At 43.5% G+C, this 18,134-nt stretch overlaps 1 protein-coding gene across 2 annotated transcripts in view; it reads left to right on the forward strand.

The window, feature by feature from the left end:
• Window positions 1–4,209: 4,209 nt before the first annotated feature.
• REV3L (REV3 like, DNA directed polymerase zeta catalytic subunit) overlaps window positions 4,210–18,134 on the forward strand; it is a 129,344-nt gene continuing 115,419 nt past the window's right edge. For both annotated transcript variants that reach the window (XM_074819307.1, XM_074819308.1), the window contains exon 1: window positions 4,210–4,608. In XM_074819307.1, the coding sequence (XP_074675408.1) occupies window positions 4,470–4,608 (139 nt within the window). In that variant the 5' untranslated portion in view covers window positions 4,210–4,469. The remainder of the gene's footprint in view (window positions 4,609–18,134) is intronic.

The following is an 18,134-nucleotide window of genomic DNA, read 5'->3' on the forward strand; positions in this document are numbered from 1 at the left end:
AGTAGGTACATAGTAAGGATTAAGAGAAAGAAAAAACTGATGTGCCTTTTATTAAAAAAAAAGGCAAAACTATATTGATTTTACTCTATAGAGAAATTCTAACTTTTATGACAGTCATCAGTTATGGTGATAACTAATACTATTAATACTCAAATTTTTATTGTACAGCTGTTTAACTGTGCATGATTAGAAGCAGTTCTATATTCAAGCTTGATTATTTTCATGCAAATACATGGCTAGCTAATGGGGAGAACAGCTGCTGCTTAGCAACTGGAGGAACAGAGAAAGGGGGTGACTTGCTTTATAACAGAAAACTGGATGAAACCTTAGAGAGAGTACATACAGAGTTTGGAGATAGCAGGGAAAATGGGAGGTAGTGCTTGCTAACCATGATGTTTCCTTTTGCAATTATTGAACTCCTAGGATGGCAGCATTTTCAGGTAATAAACTACAAGAAAATTTATATATGGTAAATGTGTGCATGAACAACAAATAAAATAAGTGCTAAAGACAAACCCTGACACACAAGCTGAAATGTAGGAAATCCAGAAACAGGCTTTGTGTCTGTCATCTACTGTAACGGTTAAACTGACTTTTAGACTTCAGCAACTTAAACTAGTGATCAAGCTTAAGCTACCACAAGCCAAGACTGCTGGAAGAAGTGTTCTCTTTTTCTTCCTGCTGCTCAAACTCAGCCCCTGCACTGGCTCCTCCACTGTGCAAGTACAGGCTTTCACATACCTACATAATGAGGCAGATCAGGGACCTGATCTAGGTTAAAACTAACCCATATTTTTTAGTTGGATCACTTTTACCAGCATCAGTTTCCAAATCCAGGTTGTTATGCAGCTATTCAAATGCTTACACTGACATGAGAAGGAGGGCAGGGGACCTCCCATGACAGTGCTGACTCAAACCTTTTCTGAAAATATATTCTTACCTTGGTGTGACCCTGCAGACTAACTTATTGACTTGACTGCAAGAAGAATATGAAAGCAGAAGCGTGCTCTAAGAAATTAAGGGAAACTGAAAAGGTACAGCTCAGAAAGCATGTGAGTTCTATATAAATGACTGCATGGCTATAATATACCACTTGGATCAAGCTATTTACATCAACAAGGAAAATCAATTCTTTTTTCTAGGGGTAACATTCACCACTTTCAGAAATCAAATGAATACCTCATACGAACAGGAAACTGGCTCTTGGTTAGGTATCAACTGTTCTTGTCTCAGTTCTACCGCCTTCTGTTTGCAACAGTTCTTCCGAATTCAAAGCATGGTTCTCCCTGATGTAATAAACATAAATATTTTTGTAATTAAATAGAAGACTCTGAACGACGTGCTTTAGTGAATCCTGCTTTATGCTTCTAAAAAGTTAGCTATTCCAGCTAGCTCACTATTCTATTGTGGGCAATTGCTTTCTCTTCAGCAGGACTACCAGATAGGAATTTGTGCCTACACCTCACACACAACACTCATTAAGAAGCCAGAATCCTCCAGTAGCTTAAATGTCTTGGATTATGTACCAATCCAGCTGAGGTGCAGATACACATCATGTTCTGCCGCCTGAGTATGTGACAACAGTATATAGTAGTGGACTGCTGATGTTGTAGTATCTTAAACTCATGGAGGAAGGGGCACCAGAGCACATCTGCCACTGTTCAAAGACATTAAGCCATCAGCAAAATAAACAGTGATGGGAAGATACAATGCTCAGGAAGTTAGAATGATCATGTGAACAGAAAGACAACAGAGCACGGAATGGTGTAACACAAGAACATGGTAGTGTCCCTACCAAAGTCCTATGAAAATGAGGGAAATGCAGTAGTTAAGCAACAGTACAAAATGTATTCAAATAACAAGAGTTAGGGATCCTATTTGTTAACATGCTTCACCAGTTATCTCCTAGTGATGATTCATTAGCCTTTCTGAAATTTAAGTATTCATAAGAGTATTCTTGCAGTTCCAAAGGTTTTCCAAATATTAGCCTTGCAAATGTAAATAACTGTCAAAAAATTAAAGTTGTAGCTCATGTATTCTTCAGATAGAATAAAAATAGTCTGGGTTCCAAACCTGTTTCAACCACTTACTTCTGTGATGCAAGATTTCTTGATGACTAGGTAGTTTGAGTTTTTTTTTTTCTGTTTGCATAAAAATGAGTTTAAGGAGGAAAACAGATGTGAGCTAGAGAAAATAAACAGCTTACAAAGAAAGAGTAGGAAATCAGTTAGCCTTGAGTAGACAGGCAAGCTTCCTGTTCATTACAATGAAAAAACGAGGGTAGCAACTGCCTGACCTGTCTTTTGTTCAAATCTAAAACCAAAACATATGTAAGCAAAATGTGAAACATATGTCTTACATATTGGACTTTTGTCAGATTTTATAGATTTGTACATTTGTCTCCTATCGTCCAGTCTCGCACGCATATGTAACAATATCATTCTAAGTGTATGTAAGAATATTTGGCCTTTTTATAGGCTGATCTTCCACACTGCCAACTCTTTCGATATTTGGTGGTTTTTTTCCCCCAAATCCTCAGCTCTGAGACAAAGAGACTGTAACAGGAATCCCAACTCAAGGTTTTTGTTATCATTTTAAATAAAAACCTGCACAAGAGAGCTGGAAAATGCAAAATAAGCTCTCCTAAAGGACCAAGTAAGAGAAACCTAAATCCTCGTAAATTTTACCCGAATTAATGACCGGGAGCAGGGAGGCACCTAGCTCTCAGGACTCGCTTCCTCCCGATTAACGCAGGTCTCCGAGGGGCTGTCTCGCCCATTTCTGCTGGGGTTCAAGCCGCAGGGAGCCTGACCCCAGCCTCGGGGCGCCCCTCCCCAGGCAGAGAGGGCCCGAGGCTGCGGCCTCAGCGCCGCGGTACGACAGGAGGCCGCTCCCTCAGCCCCGCCAGGTAACAGCGCGGGCGGCTCCCAGGCCGCAGGAAGGCAGCGAGCAACCATGGCGAGAAGGGTGGGCGGCGGGGAGAAAGGCACGCGGCGGCCGGAGGGAGAGCGGCGGGGGGAGGAGCGCGATGGTGGAGCACGCTGCGAAGACGAAGAAGATGAAGAAGATGAAGAAGATGAAGAAGATGAAGAGGAGGAGGAGGAGGAGGAGGAGGAGGAGGAGGAGGAGAAGGAGGAGGAGAAGGAGGAGGAGAAGGAGGAGGAGAAGGAGGAGGAGAAGGAGGAGGAGAAGGAGGAGGAGGTGGTGGTGGTGGCGGCGGCGGCGGCTGCTGACGCGGGGCTGAGCGGCCCAGCGGGCGGGGCGGGGGTGTGTGGGGGGGCTGCCAACAGGCCGCGGCCCAGCCCCCGTCGCTCCGCCGCAGCGCGCCCGGCTCCGCCCCGCCCCGGCCCGCCCCCACCCGCGCGCTCGGCAACGGCACCAACCGCCGCCGCCCTTCTACAGGCCTCGCCCCCCGCGAGCCGCGGCGCAGGGCCCGTTACAACCGGAGGGGGCGCAGGCTCCAGCGGAAGCGCTACCTGAGCGGTGCTGCTCCGCTCCCCCGCCCTCCGCGGCGTCGCGAGTAACGACGGCGGGAGGCTTCCCCGTCTCCCTCCTCGCCCCCGTTTTTTTATTCTTTGTTGGCCCCCGCAGCGTGCGGAGACTCACCTTCCCGCAGCGAGGCGGATCGGCGTCCAAAATGGCGGCCGACCCAGCTTAACCCCATCGTGTCCCAGCAGCGCTCCCTCCCCGCCCCATCCGCGGCTCGGGATTCCGCAGCCTCACCCCAGCCCGCGCGGCCGATCGCCGAATCACCGAGTGTGGGCCCCCTCCCGCCACCCGGGGGAGGGGAGTAAACCCGGGGAAGATTCCCCCGCTCCCACGCACACTCGCGCCCCGTCTGCGGAGCCCACCCGAAAGACGGAGGGGGGGCGGGTGTGTATGTCGGGGAGCGACGCCTCCCCCGCTCACCACACGGCCCGTCCACCACCCCGTTTCCCCAATGGTTGCGTCCGTGACATCATCATCATGGCAACAACAGCTGCAGCCCGGAGCCGGGGAGCCGCCGCCGCCGCCGCCGCGATGCCCGTGGTGCTGCGGGGGGACGGGCTCGCGCTGCCCGTGAGGCGCTCGCGGCCGGCCGGGCTCTAGAGTCCGCGGGGCGCCCCGGGGCTCAGCGCGCGCCGCCGCGCACGCGCCCGGAGGAGCGGCGGCGGCGGGGGGGGTCAGAGCGAGCGAGCAGCGACAGACAGAGAAGGCGCGTGCGAGGGCGCGCGTGCGAGGGCGCGCGCGCCTCTGTGTGTGTGTGTGTGTGTGTGTGTGTGCGTGCGCGCGCGCGCGCGCGCGCGAGAGTGAGCCTAGACGCGCGCCGGCGGGGCGCGCGGGCGGGCGGGCGAGGAGCGGCGCGGAGAGAGAGGAGCGGCAGGCGGGGGGCTGCGCTCGCGCGCTCGCTGCGGCGGGGGGAGCCGTGCGGGCTCGGCGCTCGCTCGCTCCCTCCCTCAGTGCGTGCCCCGGCGGCGGCGGTGAACAACATGTTCTCAGTGCGGATCGTGACTGCCGACTACTACATGGGCAGCCCGCTGCCCGGCCTGGACCCCTGCCAGTCCCACTTCCGAGAGGCCCCCACCAGGCGGGTGCCCGTCGTGAGAGTCTTCGGCGCCACCCCTGCAGGTAAGGGACCCCCGTCGCCGCCGCCGCCCCCCCGCCTGCCACCGCCGGCCGGGCGGGGACGGCCCCGCTGCGGCGCGGGTCCTGCTGGCGCCGGGCCCGCCGCCGACCCCCCTCCCCGCGGCGGAGGCAGCGGCAGCTCCTGCTCTTTGTGGCTGGGTCGCGCCCCCCCCCCGCCTCCCTCCCTCCCTCCCTCCCCACCCGCCGCTGCGGCGCGTCTCACCTGCCAGCGGCGGCTGCGAGGGAGCGCGCCGGGCCCAGCCGGCCCCCGGGCGGCGGCGACGGCCGGCGAGGAGGGTACCTGCCCCGGGTGTCCCCGGCAGCCGCGGGCGGAGGTGTTGTGTGCCGCCCACCCCCCCTTCCCCGGCCGGTGGCGGTGGGGGCGCCGCGGGGCCGGGCCGCAGGTGCGGGCCGGGGCGGAGGGCCCGCGGCCGCCGGGGCTTTGTGCGCGGCGCGGCCGGCGCGGGGGCTGCCCCGAGCGAGCGGCGGCGGCGGCAGCTGTGCAAACAGCGGGGGCAGCCGCCCGCCCCGCGCCCCCCACCCCCATAAAGGGCACGGTAACGGCGTGTGGGCACGGCGGGGTGAGGGCGGCACGCCGGGAGGTGTGTTTCTGCGGGGCGAACAGCGAAAGGGTGAGCGTACAAGGGGAAACCTTTGAACGTAGGCACGAGTGAGACTTCTGCAGTACTTACAAAGTCGGGGTTTTATGTTGATCCTACACTGGCGTGGTACAAATCACGCAGAACGGTAGGCATTGGTGCTGCACTGCAGAAGGGAACGTCCTGACCGCTGGCCACATGTTGCCCCCTGAGACTTCCTAATGTCACAGCCCACTTCTTCATTGCCTCTTCTCTGTGGACGCGTGGTTATAGTCTTACCGCATCTCAAGTATGTTTCTGACCATCAACAAATTTCTGGCAAATTTAATATGTAGGAAAATTAATTTAATATTTGTTGTCCTTTATGCATACATCAAACATTAAGTTGGAAATAAAGCCCTGTTCTTTGAGATGTTAGACATGTTAAGTATTGTTGCTTGTGATCCCTTTATAATTATGTTGTGTAATGCTGACCTTGGGAATTGAGGTATTTCTGCATATTTTATTGACTTACATGTAGAAAATGAGGTATTGGTATATCCATTAAATGTTAGGCAAGACAAAAAACACCTGATAAATAAAACATAGTAACAGTATCTTTCCCTTCACCCAGTTATTCTAGTAGAGCAGATTTTTTTTGTTGGGAGTTCAGTGGGGTTTTTTTTAATTTTATTTAGAATTATCTGTCTGTTCTCTGTTTAGGCACAGAGGAATGTGAGATTTTTAAAGCTGTTGTGATCTGATGCATCTACAGCTCAAAATTAAGTGGATGAGTGGGATTAATAGATAAAATATTGAAATAGAGGAACCTATTTTATTGTAGCTAATTTTGCATACAAAGGAGATATTATGTAATAATATTTATGTAATGGCATGAGTAACTATTTCATTATTAAAAAATGTAGAGCCTGAGGTTGTCTGGCAGGTAGCAGGCTTTCTGTGCGTGCGTGTGGTTAACTCATTAAGGCTTATTTTCTTTTAAGAAAATGTTTAGGCTATGCCATATCATGAATGTGGCATCGTAAAGTAAACAGAGAAGTAGTGTAGTTGTCCAGCTGTTAGGAAATCCCTGGCTTCCCAAACCATAAGCTTTAATATTAGTTTGCATAATAGAAGTGTTTCTAATTCATCTTGGTTAGAGAAGACGCTTCACTGTACTCTGCAAAGGAAGTGTGACTTGGCTATCTTCTATTTATTTCCTTATTAAACTTTTTCATGGCTTTTTTTCCTTTCTATGCCATTAGTAATGTTTGCTTATAAGCTTCAAGAGCTTCTTACTACATCTCTGCATTATTTTTTTTCTTTTTAAAAAAAGGAGACAAATCTAATTCTGTCTCTTCTCAGAGGTGTTGGACCTAAGCAGTCATTATCAGAAGTAATGTATGTGACTTCAGAGAGAGGGCTATCCAATTATTTACTTGAGAGTTGAAATATAAAATTAAATTAATCACATTCACATTGGCATTTTCTTTGAGGAAAAAGAAATAGTAAAAACACCTTCTAATATACTGTATAAGACAATGGGGTGTGTTTATTGTTTGGCTTACAAGGCAGTGTGATGTTTGTCTTCACTTGAGTTGGTCTGGTTAAGCATAACCCTTTCTCATTGGGTTTAACGTCTGTGTCTTGCCAGTGGGAAGGGTGCTTAGTTGCCATGCTGCCTACACAACAGTAAACCCCTATGTCTGTATCGGCTGCTTCACCTCCAGCATAATTAGCTCTGCACGAATCTTGGTATGTTCAAAGCTGTGTGTCCATGCTGTGCAGCTAATTGGGAGTCAGGTTCAGAACAGACTCCCAAATTTCACCTGCTGAGTGAAGGGGGATTGATTGGTACGTGGAAGTGGCTTCTGCAGATGTTCAGAAAGTCAAACATCTAGCAGCACTGTATCTTGGGTCTAGTGTCAGCTATGGACGTTGGTTCTGAAGGCACCTACCTACTCTTTCTGCCTCTTCTTCTGGAGGTACTGTGCTCAGTGAGGTACATGGATGACAAGGATTGTCAGTGTTCTTATCTTTGAGGGCATTGATGTAATCCTGTACTCAGGGATTGATTTGTAAAGGTTTGCTGGTACAATCTGTAAAATTAAAGTGGTTGTGGTATGGTGGTTGGGGGAGGTAAAAACCAGACTTTTAATTAAAAATAACAGAAGGATGAACTCCTAGAATGGACTGTGTTGGTAATAATGTTTGACAACTTCTTTAGGTCTTTTGAGGAAGAAATCTCATTGTATTTGGCAAGACTATGGAAGTCATCTCCTGATGTCCTACATCTTTGTATAATAAGAGCTTGAAAGGCAAGGAATCAAAATTTAAGGCCAAAGATCCCCCTACTATTTTCTGTTGTTCTGTGAAATACAAAGAGTAAAATTCTAACTACAATAGCAAAAGGTGAAGTGAAGCACGACTAGAATTTCTGTTTGAATGCATTTTAGCTGGTTGAGCCATTTCATTACATTTTAACCATTTGGTGCTTGAAGCAGACTGGCACATCTGTTGATGTAGTGACTTGGACAAAAGTATAATTTCAGAAATGCTACAACACTGCCATGGTGGTAATACAATGAAAGCAGTGTTAAATTCATGCTTTGTTGTATAAAATCTTAGTTATTATTTGATACAGTAGTCTTTGTATCTCTAAAGGAGTTTTGTAATATTGCTGCTTATATTTAAAAACAATAGGTTTTAATTCACCAGGTAATGCTCAGCTATGAAACAATTTAATTATCTTCTCAGGCAGGATTTCTTTTCTGCTAGCTAGCAATTTTTGTAAATGCTTTTTAGAAAAAAAAAAAAGTTTGAGAAATTGCGAGGCCTGTTTTATTAGAGTGAAATCATAATGAAAATTGAATTTTCTGTTTACGTATGGTCTTTTGTTTAATTGGTAATTCTTGAATAGTCATTCTTGTTCCTAAGTTGTGGTGTATGGAGTTATCAAAGTTTTGATTTGTTTTCTACTAGCTTTTGGCCATTTCAAGCTCTTGGAGTCTTTTCTCAAGATTTCACTGACCACTTCAAAATAAGTATGTGAATGCTCAGTTGTGTGTTTCTGTCTGGTGCTTATTCAACTGCAGGAAGACAGAACCGAACTGTAAATCCATCAATGAAGAAATTGGGGTGAGACTACATGTCATGTTAGGAGAGACATTAACGAGCTGAGGTTGCTAATTACTGCTTCACTTAACAAGACTGAGTGCAAGTAGCTGAGGACACTTAATAGTAAACCACATATAAGATACCTGTTGGTGTATGATAATGAGTCCTGTAAAACAGATAGTTTAAAATATTTTTAAAAATCAGAATTCTGGTTTGGGTGTGATTTGAGGCTGATAAATGTGATAAGTTTTACAGAAATAGGTACACATTTTAAAATTTGCTTTTGAAGGGTGTTACGCTGAGAAATGCGTGTTCAATTGACAGGAGTGTCTTTGGAAAAGGTGGATTAGGAATTTTCCTAAGAAAAAGCAATGTGTAATTTGGGGAATAATACAACTCTGCTGTCCTCAACTGCCACTTTATGTATTTGTCTCATTTCGAAGGGTTTTGTATTTTACATTATGAAATCACTGATTCGAGAATGAATCTTACTTCAGGACAGCACAAAACTCAGCCGAAGAAGAGGATGTTTTGAAGTTACTCTTGCATGCTTTTGGTTATGAATTTTTCTGAGGTTGGGTGTAATTTAGAGAAGGGGTTTACAGTCAGCAAAATCTGAATGCATTTCAGGTAGATGTCTAAGTTCAGTGGCTTCACTTCTTGATTTTCTGAGAGGGGAAAAAAACAGAGGCAAATGCTCCAGCTCAAATCTGGCTCCTTTCCAGCAGCAGTAGCTCTGCTATGAGTCAGTGAGGGGGCCTGCTTATCTTCTTTCTTCTGTTCTTCCCTCCCCTTTCCCCTTTCACTGACCTGGCTAGGCCCTATATCTGGTCCCATCCCAGTGTTTTTCTCTCCTCTGTTGCTGCTCACTTGAGAAGGAATGAGCTCATTGCAGGAACTGGCTTGCATACTCAGCTAGTGATTAACTTTTTTCTCCCCTCATTTTTGCTACCCTTTCAGACACTGTGTCCTGCAATGGTCGTTCCCCATAGCCATCTCTGTTCATTATCCCAGTCTTCACAGCCAAGCATTGTTCCAGTTGCCACTACTTCCCATGTTCCATTTCCCACAAGTGGGTGCTTCTTGATAACAGTCTTCCAGTCCTTTCTGTGGCTTCATAGTGAGAGGATGCAAAATAGGATACAGCCATTGTGGTGAGGCTTATGCCTCTGCCTTACCTTTTCACATCCTCTCCCAAAATATACCAGTGTGCATCTCTTGATAGGGGGTCATTCTGTGGACTGCAGCATGGCCTAGAAGACTTTCAGCATCATACAGTGTAGCTCCACTTCCAGCATACCATTTCTGCATCTTACACTGGCAGGCGTCTTGTACATCTGAAGAGCTATTTGAAAAATAGCCTTATGTCCATTTGTTTCTCTTGTCTCCAGAGGTTTATAGCTTCTATGAGATGTGAACAGGGCTGGAGTAGGAATTTGAGATAATGTATTTATTCTGAGATTGTTTTCAATGTTTGAGTGTTGTCAATGATGTGATTGGAGGTCATTAGCTTGTAACCTACCTGGTTCTTAAAAGGATGTGTTTTCTAGTGTGTTGTGGGTTGTTGTGTTTTGTGTGTTTTTTAAAAAAACCTCCTCCTTTTTTTGAGGCATTTGTTAAGTACTTCATATAGATTGCCTGCTGAGTTGTTTGAGCAATGAGAGGCTGCCTGAGTAAACTGTGAGATTCTGCTCCACTGGCATGAAACTCATTAAGTAGCAAATTTAGTATCCATGTATATGTGTCTTGCTTTAATTCTGTTCTTAAATAAACCTTAACATACTGTGAAAAAAAGATGTTCTAACTAGAATCCAGATATTGGTTTTGTAACCAACATACTGTTTGCTACTGCAGAGTACCTCTTGGTCAAGTCACTGAATATATTTGTGCTTTTGTAATTCAGTCAAAAAAATACATGTATAACTGATCTGCCATGCTTAGAAATCCATCAGTTGCAGACTTCAAAGTGTTTCACAAAGTAGGTGCATCTATATTCTGCTAATATAGAACTTGGGACTGATTTTTATGATCAGTGCCCCTGGAAGCAGACTAACAGCTTATCTATCTCAGCTACAACTTTCAGTTCTGTTACATACTTCTTAAGGGTGCTTTTTGGCTGCTTATTGAAATATCCTCATTTTCAGTGTGTAAAATGAGCCTCCTCAAAATAACACACTGGCCTGAAAATAGTTGTCTTTCTTATTCTTACCAGAGTAGCACATACATATCACAACTGAGGTTGGCAGGATTAGATGGTGTCTAAACACTCAGTGAGAAACAGCTCCTGCTTAGTAATTCTTGCAGTCTGAGTAGACAAGATAAATCTCTGGAAGAAGGAAACAGGTGCGGTAACACCATGCTATCTGTTTCTTCTCCGTCTCTTGTTTCGGAGTTCTAGTATTGATCATTTAATACCCTGTTCTGCTAACTGTTGTCATTACCCTGTTTTTGTCCTTTACCCTTGATTGACTTGATTGACCTCCGTGTGCAGTGGGCCTCTGAGAAGGAGGATGATGACAATGAAAATGTAACCATTTGTAAAGAGGCAGCGTGAACACTCACACTAAAAGATTTACAGTGGATGTTCAGCCTCACAGATGAAGCAGCTGAAATCTTTCAGAATGATTGGACAGGGTCACTGGAGATTTGGTCTTGTGTTAAGGGAGATCTGCTGATCAAAATCTCAGGATAATTAGCAGTTGACTTTTTTTTTTTAATTAAACATTCTGTATCTCCAGCTATTGCAAAGCCAGCTTCTGAAAAGCCAGCATCTCGTCCTCATCTGTCATCATTGGATATTGAGTTGACAACTGATCAGCTTTATTCTTCCTTTCTGTCTACCACGTCATATGTACTGTCCCTGTGTGTTACAGTTTTTTAAAGTTGCTGTATATGTCTTCTCTATATTACATTTATTCTACAGGGAAAAATTGTTTCACTGTCTATTGAATTGCTATCTCACGTTTCAGGAACAAGATATACCCATGTAAAGAAAAGAATGGATTTGCTTGGGGTCCCACATCAAATCAATAGCAGAACTGATAGTACAATGAAGAAGCTACTGTCTATAAGCAGTGTTACTTCTGTGCTACCGTCCTGCCCAATAATAAGTAAATGTAAACAGTAAAATAATGTTCTTTTATAAGTTGACCAAAGCTGTAGTTGTGGTAGCAATTAATCAAGCCTAGGCCTTTATGTTATAACAAGGTCTAGGGACTGGTTTCAAAGATGTGCCATGACATCTGTGTAGTTAGGCTGTAATTGCACTGTTATTCATGATACTTGTATGTATTCTGGTGAAACCAATGATTTTGAGGAATGCAGTGGAATAATCAAGTATATGAACTTGCAAACAGGCAGTATTTTTCTGCCTGTGATACACTTAAAGACTGAGGATAGAGCCCAAAACATACAAGAATCTAAACAAATACCAGAAAAGTTTGTACTAGGTATAAGGACTGTATGAAATGCCAGTGTTTGCATAGGCTTCATTCATGCATGTTTGTTAAGGTTCTTTTCTTTCAAGAGCTGCTTTTTATTACAGAGAAGTTACAAGGTGTGTAGAAGTTAGGGGATTTTTTTGGCAGGGCATTTAAATAAAACTTCACGCTTGCTGGCTGGGGTGAGCCGTAGGGCTTATTAGGGACCATTTGATCTCTGTATGCTCCAGCCTTTCTGTCATCAGCATGCAGACAGCCATTTTGGATAACTTCTTATCCCACTCGTATATATGCAGTCCATTGTGTTGACTGCATGTTTATGAGTTCATGTTATGTGACCTCGGTGTACGTGTGCCTGCCTGCTTGAATTCTCGGGTCGTGGAGTCATCATCCTTGGAGATATTCAAAATGCGTCTGGACACGGTCCTGGGCAACTGGCTCTAGGTGGCCCTGCTTGAACTGGGGGTTTGGACCAGGTGACCTCCAGAGGTCCCTTCCAGCCTCAACCATTCTGTGATTACTGAGATTACTCTTGTCAGCAGTGAGTATCCAGGTGCTCTGTACAGCCTGTTTGTGTGTCCAGGTAAAGACAGCTGCATCCAAATGGTGTGGAAGGGTTGCCAAGTAACTGTCTTTAAGTTGATTACCCTGCAGCTGTAAAAGTTACAGGAAGGTTTTGGCAGCATTAGCAAAAACTGATTTAGATTTGGAAAGAAGAAGAAAAGAAATAATATTCACTACAGAGACCTTTGTTAGGTTGGGTTTGTCCATCAGTGACAGGTTCTTTTCCTAAAAATTACAGAAAAGTAGGAGCAGCCGCTGCTTATTTAAATTCAAGTTGTGCCTCTGTACTGTTTGCTGACTAAACCAGTGTTTACTACAGCAAGGCTGTATGTCCTATTTTAGGTGCAATATCAACATGCAGTACTCAGCGTGAATATTGAAAGGGCTGTGGAATGTTGCACCTAATCCATAATACTTGGCATTACTCCTCAGGGGAGGTTTACAATACAAGTTTTCTGAGTTTTGTATAATGAGATGTATAATGAGTCTTTCATTTTGTGTTTGAAACTACCTAGGTGGGTTTCTGTATAGCACAGATCTTATTAAGCAGTGGGAATTGGAAACTGATTCAGCCCTCGCTTCTGCAGGTACTGCCTTCAGATCAGTAATGAACAAATTTTTATTGCTGCCACCGCTATTATATAATATCCAGATGAGGAGGTTATTTTCTGGAGTTCTTGATATAGCAGCTTTTATATTTCCTTTTAAAAAGTTACCTATTTAACATAGCTAAAATGTTACACAAGGCTTTCATTGCAGATGAATCTTTCTTCATGTTCTTGTATGTTTTTATCCACTGACCATGAAGCAAATGGTTTTGTGGCATTCACATTTGTAAGCAGTGAAACCTATTTTAGTGTCCGTAGGAAATTAGAAGAGATTACAGGCAGTTTCTTACATTGAGGTAAAATGAATCTATTTTTAGAAATGCTCGGTATCAAATACTTTCATTTTTGTACTCTTTGATTTAGCTTTGTAGAACTGAGGCTTAACCATCTTTACTGTTAGACCTAAATAGTAGCAGTAAAAACAACCCAGTTCTGCTATATTATGTTTGTCTATTTCCTACAATAGAAGTGTGTTTTTACCCTCAGATTAATGTTGAGTTTGGAAGGGACCTCTAGAGATCATCTAGTTAGTCCAAGTGCCACAACCTGTGTGGGTAAGTTCAAGTGTTTGACCACCCTCACAGTAAGACAAAACAAGCAACAGGAAAACCCAAAACAAAATCAAAAAACAGACTCACCCCAAACTCTGTTTTTAAAGCTTCTTGTGTTTCAATTTGTGCCCGTTGCCTCTTGTCCATTCACTGGACACCACTGAGGAGGGTCGGACTCACTCTTCTTGCTGCTTCCTATCAGATATTTATAAACATTGATAAGATCCTGCCCTCAATCCTTCTCTTCTTGAGCCTACAAAATCCTGACTCCAGTATGTCCATGTTTATCTTGTGGTGGGGAACCCAGACCTGGATGCAGCACTACAGATGTGTCTCACCACTGCTGAGTAGAGGGAAAGGGTCACGCCCCTCGACCTGCTGGTGGTGTTCTTCCTAATGCAGCTCAGGACACTGTTGGCCTTCTTTGCAGTCGAGGCACATTGCTGGCTCATGTTCATCCAGGACTCCTGGGTCCTTTTCTGCAAAGCTGCTTTCCAGACAGTCTGCCTCCAGTCCGTAGTGATATATGGAGTTATTCCTCCCCAGGTGAGGACTTTGCATTTCCCCTTGTAGGGCTTCATGAGATTCCTCTCTGCCCATTTCTCCAGCCTGTCAAGGTCCTGCTGAATGTCAGCACAACCCTCTAGTGTATAAGGCACTCCTCCAAATTTTATCGTCTGCAAACTTGCTGAGGGTGCACCTGTTCAATGTCCAGGTCATTAATGAAGATGTTAAACAATATTGGCCTCAGTATTGACCTCTAGAGTACACCACAAATGACTGGCCTCTGTGTTCCATTATTGCAAGGCTGCTTCTTCTCACTTAAGTTTCACTTCTCTCCCCACTGCATAGCAGTCAAATCTGGTTTAGAGCTCTCCAGTGTGTGTTTTGTTGTTACCTCTTCCTTTTTTTAACATGCTATCCTCTGAGGTGAAAGTATATGCGCTTCATTTCTGATACAGCAAGGTTTGTTTTGTAACGTTTATAAAACTTATATGTAGATATCTCAGGTACGGTATGACTATGTAAAAGAGGTAAATCCTGGGTCTGTATTTTCTGGTTTTTGATGGTATGTTTTACCTGAACAGAAAACATGGGAATGTAAAATAACTGGATATAAGTCATCATTTGACTAAAAAGGTGTGTTCTATATCAGAAATAGAATTTTAAATTGTCCCGTGTTTTCCTTACTTCAGAAAAGTGGCATGTATTGTGCATAAAGTAATTTAACTTGCCATGGTAATTCAGGTCATTCTTTATTATGTTTTTTTATGTATGGTTCTTAAGAAATTTGTGCATTCACGTGTACGTTTGTAAACCTGTAATTCCCATGCAGAGATTAATTTAATATCTTTACAGCCTAGATTCCTGTTTTGAGTCTGCTGCATTAAAAAAACCTCACCAACACACCCCCACACACCCCCACCCCCCACCTTAGGATAGATGGGAAGAACAGTATAAAGTTCTGCTAAGCATTTACAGATTGTGCCAGCATGTCAGGTTTTGGTGAGCTTGTGGTCTTATGCCAGCAGTTGGAAACATAATCAAGGAAATAAATAGTCATTTTTAACCACTGCAATATTAAAGATGAAAGACTTAAGAACAGAAACCAGTTGTTTTAGGCAGTGCGCAGATAATGGTGGATAGTCCTCACTCCAAAAAAATTATGTTCCATATAAACGGAGTGTTAAAAGGTGTAGAAAGAGTGATATGTTATGAAAACAGATGGCATGGCAATATTGTTAGTCATTATTTTGAAGTGGAATTTTGTAGGAGGGATTGCCTGAATGGAAAAACAGGAGGAGGGGAGGATGTGTTGAAAGGAAGGCTGGGAACGGAAAGGAGTATGTAGAGCATGTGAGGTGAGCTGGGGAGGGGGGTTGGAGGAAGGAGAGTGCTGAGAGCCAGGACTGCGGAAAATACTGACATGGGAGTTGCAACAACAGGGACCAGTTATCTAAGGCTGCTCCCTTTTGGTTTCACTTGCTTTGGCTCATGGGGCTGATTCATCCCCTGGAATTTCTTATCTCCAGACTTGTGGCTGGAAGTAGATGAGGTGTTATGTGAGGTTTATTGCTCTGTGCAGTGGGAGAAGAGAGAAAGAAAACAAGTCCCCCAACTGAGAGCTGTCCAAGAGATGTAGAACATAGCAGAGAACTACAATATTCTCATGAGCACTGTGTGCAGTTTGTGAGCATGTTTTGTATTGCCTGTTTTCATGAAAATTACTGGTTTTAGGTTAAGGGATGTGAAAATGTAAATAAAACGTTCTAAGTATCTGGTGTTCATCTTTCCAGTGTATCAGTAGAAATAAACTAAAACCAGCCAAAATTTAAGCCTGACTCTGCAGTTTAATGCACACATAAGAAAGTACATCTTTTGCTAGCAGAGAAAGATAGGTGGGCCTGAATAATGTAGGTGTGTATGTGCAGATTTAAAAAACAGAACACAAACCAAACATGGTGAGAATCGGGTCACTTCTTCAACTGATCATCTCTTCTTTGGTGTAAATGGGTGTTCTGTAGCCTGTTCATTTGTCATGTTCTTCAGTTGCTTCCATAAAAATCTTGGTTTTATAAGCTTGATTTGTTGAAAGAAAACCTTAGCAATATCTTATTCTTTCCAAGTTAGTCTTTGGCTTTTTCAGAATGTCATTCTCTGGAAACCACTAGCAATGCAGTGTTTTAATTTTATTAATAGTTTGGCTTCTGTAGCCATCTGACTCCTAGTAAACCATTTAATTACACTGAATGTTTGAACCTATAGTTTTTAAAGAATTAGTGATTGTGTTTTTTTACTTATAGTACCCTCATGACCAGGGACTTGTTATTTTGAAAGCAGAACATTTGATGGTGAGAGGATGAAGTTTATGCATTTGACAGTAAAGTTGTGGAGATAAAATGGTGATGGAAAAGTAACAGTAGATCAGAGTGGATTTGGCCAGAAAAGCTTTAGTAAGACATTGGTTTAGGAGAAAACCTGGTGACTAAGATTGCAGTGTAATGCTTTTATTACCTGAAGATATATAATTTGGCATACAAGGGTCAGGAGAAGAACAAGTAATGTTTAAAACTGAGTAGTACAAAACTTTGGCGGTTTTTACAGCTGCTCTGCAGCAGCCATTGGTTGAAACTTAAAGTTTGATCATACAGTTGAATCTCTGCACATACCTCTTAAGATAGATTAATGAGGTTTAAAATGTAGTAGCTTGCATTTTTTTCTTTCATGGTTAGTTAATGATTTTAAATGTTTTATGGTGTGCAGTATTGAACAGGAGTTTCTTAGTCCAAGACTGATGCAGTAACCATCACATTGCATAAATGTTGCTTTCTGAAGCCATCTGATTTTATTTGGCTTGTGTTTGGAAAATGCACAGTGTGGTTATTTGTTAGTGCTTTTACACTAGGAAGTCACTTAGAATTGTGGGGAAGAAGGAAGAGGAGGGGAAAGACTGATGCTGAGCTGAGGAGGCTTTTTTGGGGGGGTTATTTTTCATTGGTTGTTTTTTTTAATGGAGGTAGACTCAGTCTGTTGTCCTCAAATAATTGGGTTCTTTGTTAGCACAGTGTAATTGAGGTTTCAAGTGTTCTAGAGCTGAAAATAACTTACTGTTTCAGAGTATTTTGTGAGCTGCTTATTGATACTGTAGTGAGCAACTAAAGAAGGGTAGATGATTTTCTACCAGTTGTGTGTTCTGAAATACTGCACACACTGAAGCTCTGCAGAAGAATTCTGTTTCAGTTCATCAAAACAGTAAAACAGGATACTGCTAGTACTAGAGGTAGTATGTTAATGTGAGGGTTATGAGAAGAGACATATAAGACGAGAAAAAGAGGAAAGAATAAAACGTGGGGAATTGGAAGTTCATTTCATCCACATTCATGAGGGAGTCTCAACTTTTTTCCATCTAAACATTATTAAAATGGTTTCTTAATTTCTTTAAATACGTAGTGATTTGTTACAGATACCAGCCATTCCTTAATGTAGCTAGACATGATGGAGTTTGAAATACTCTTCTATTCTGAATGTAAGCCCGGCTCTTCAATATCTGCAAATTGTCTGTTTAAATGCATACCCAGAACCATAGTCTTTTTGACAGAATAAAACCTAGTATAGCTGTTACAAATCTTATGATACAGTTTTCAACAAAATTTTGTTGTTAAAATTTAATACACCATTTTTTTGCAATTAAGTCATAACTGGAAAATTCTGCAACTGTTGTATTGATGTCCTTTATTTCTTAGTATTTTTAGGAGAGGAGGAATATGTGATAGGGAGAGCTATTCACTAAATCTTTGACTCTGTCAATATCAGAGTGATTGGGTATGAGTGCAGTCCCTCTGATTGTACTTTGAAGTTTGTTTGGTGGGTTTGTTAGGAAAAATTAAAATGTTTGGGAAAATATTGTTTAAAAACCAGTTTAAAGCTGAAACTTGTAATTAAGGGTGATAGTGTCATCTACACAAAAGGAATGAGTTCTACTAAACTTCTATAGAATTGATACCAGTTCTTTCTTTTCGGTGTCAGTTTTCTAAATATTCTTTAAAATAGGTTATTCTCACTGGTGCCAGCCAAAATCTCCCAGTTTCGCTTTGTTACTTCTTGGGTAGACTTTTCTATGAAACTTACAGTGCTGGTGAAAGTGACAACACGATGTGGATGTCATAGTGG

The sequence above is a fragment of the Strix aluco genome, chromosome 3 (genome assembly GCF_031877795.1).
Source record: "Strix aluco isolate bStrAlu1 chromosome 3, bStrAlu1.hap1, whole genome shotgun sequence".
NCBI classification, from domain to species: domain Eukaryota; kingdom Metazoa; phylum Chordata; class Aves; order Strigiformes; family Strigidae; genus Strix; species Strix aluco.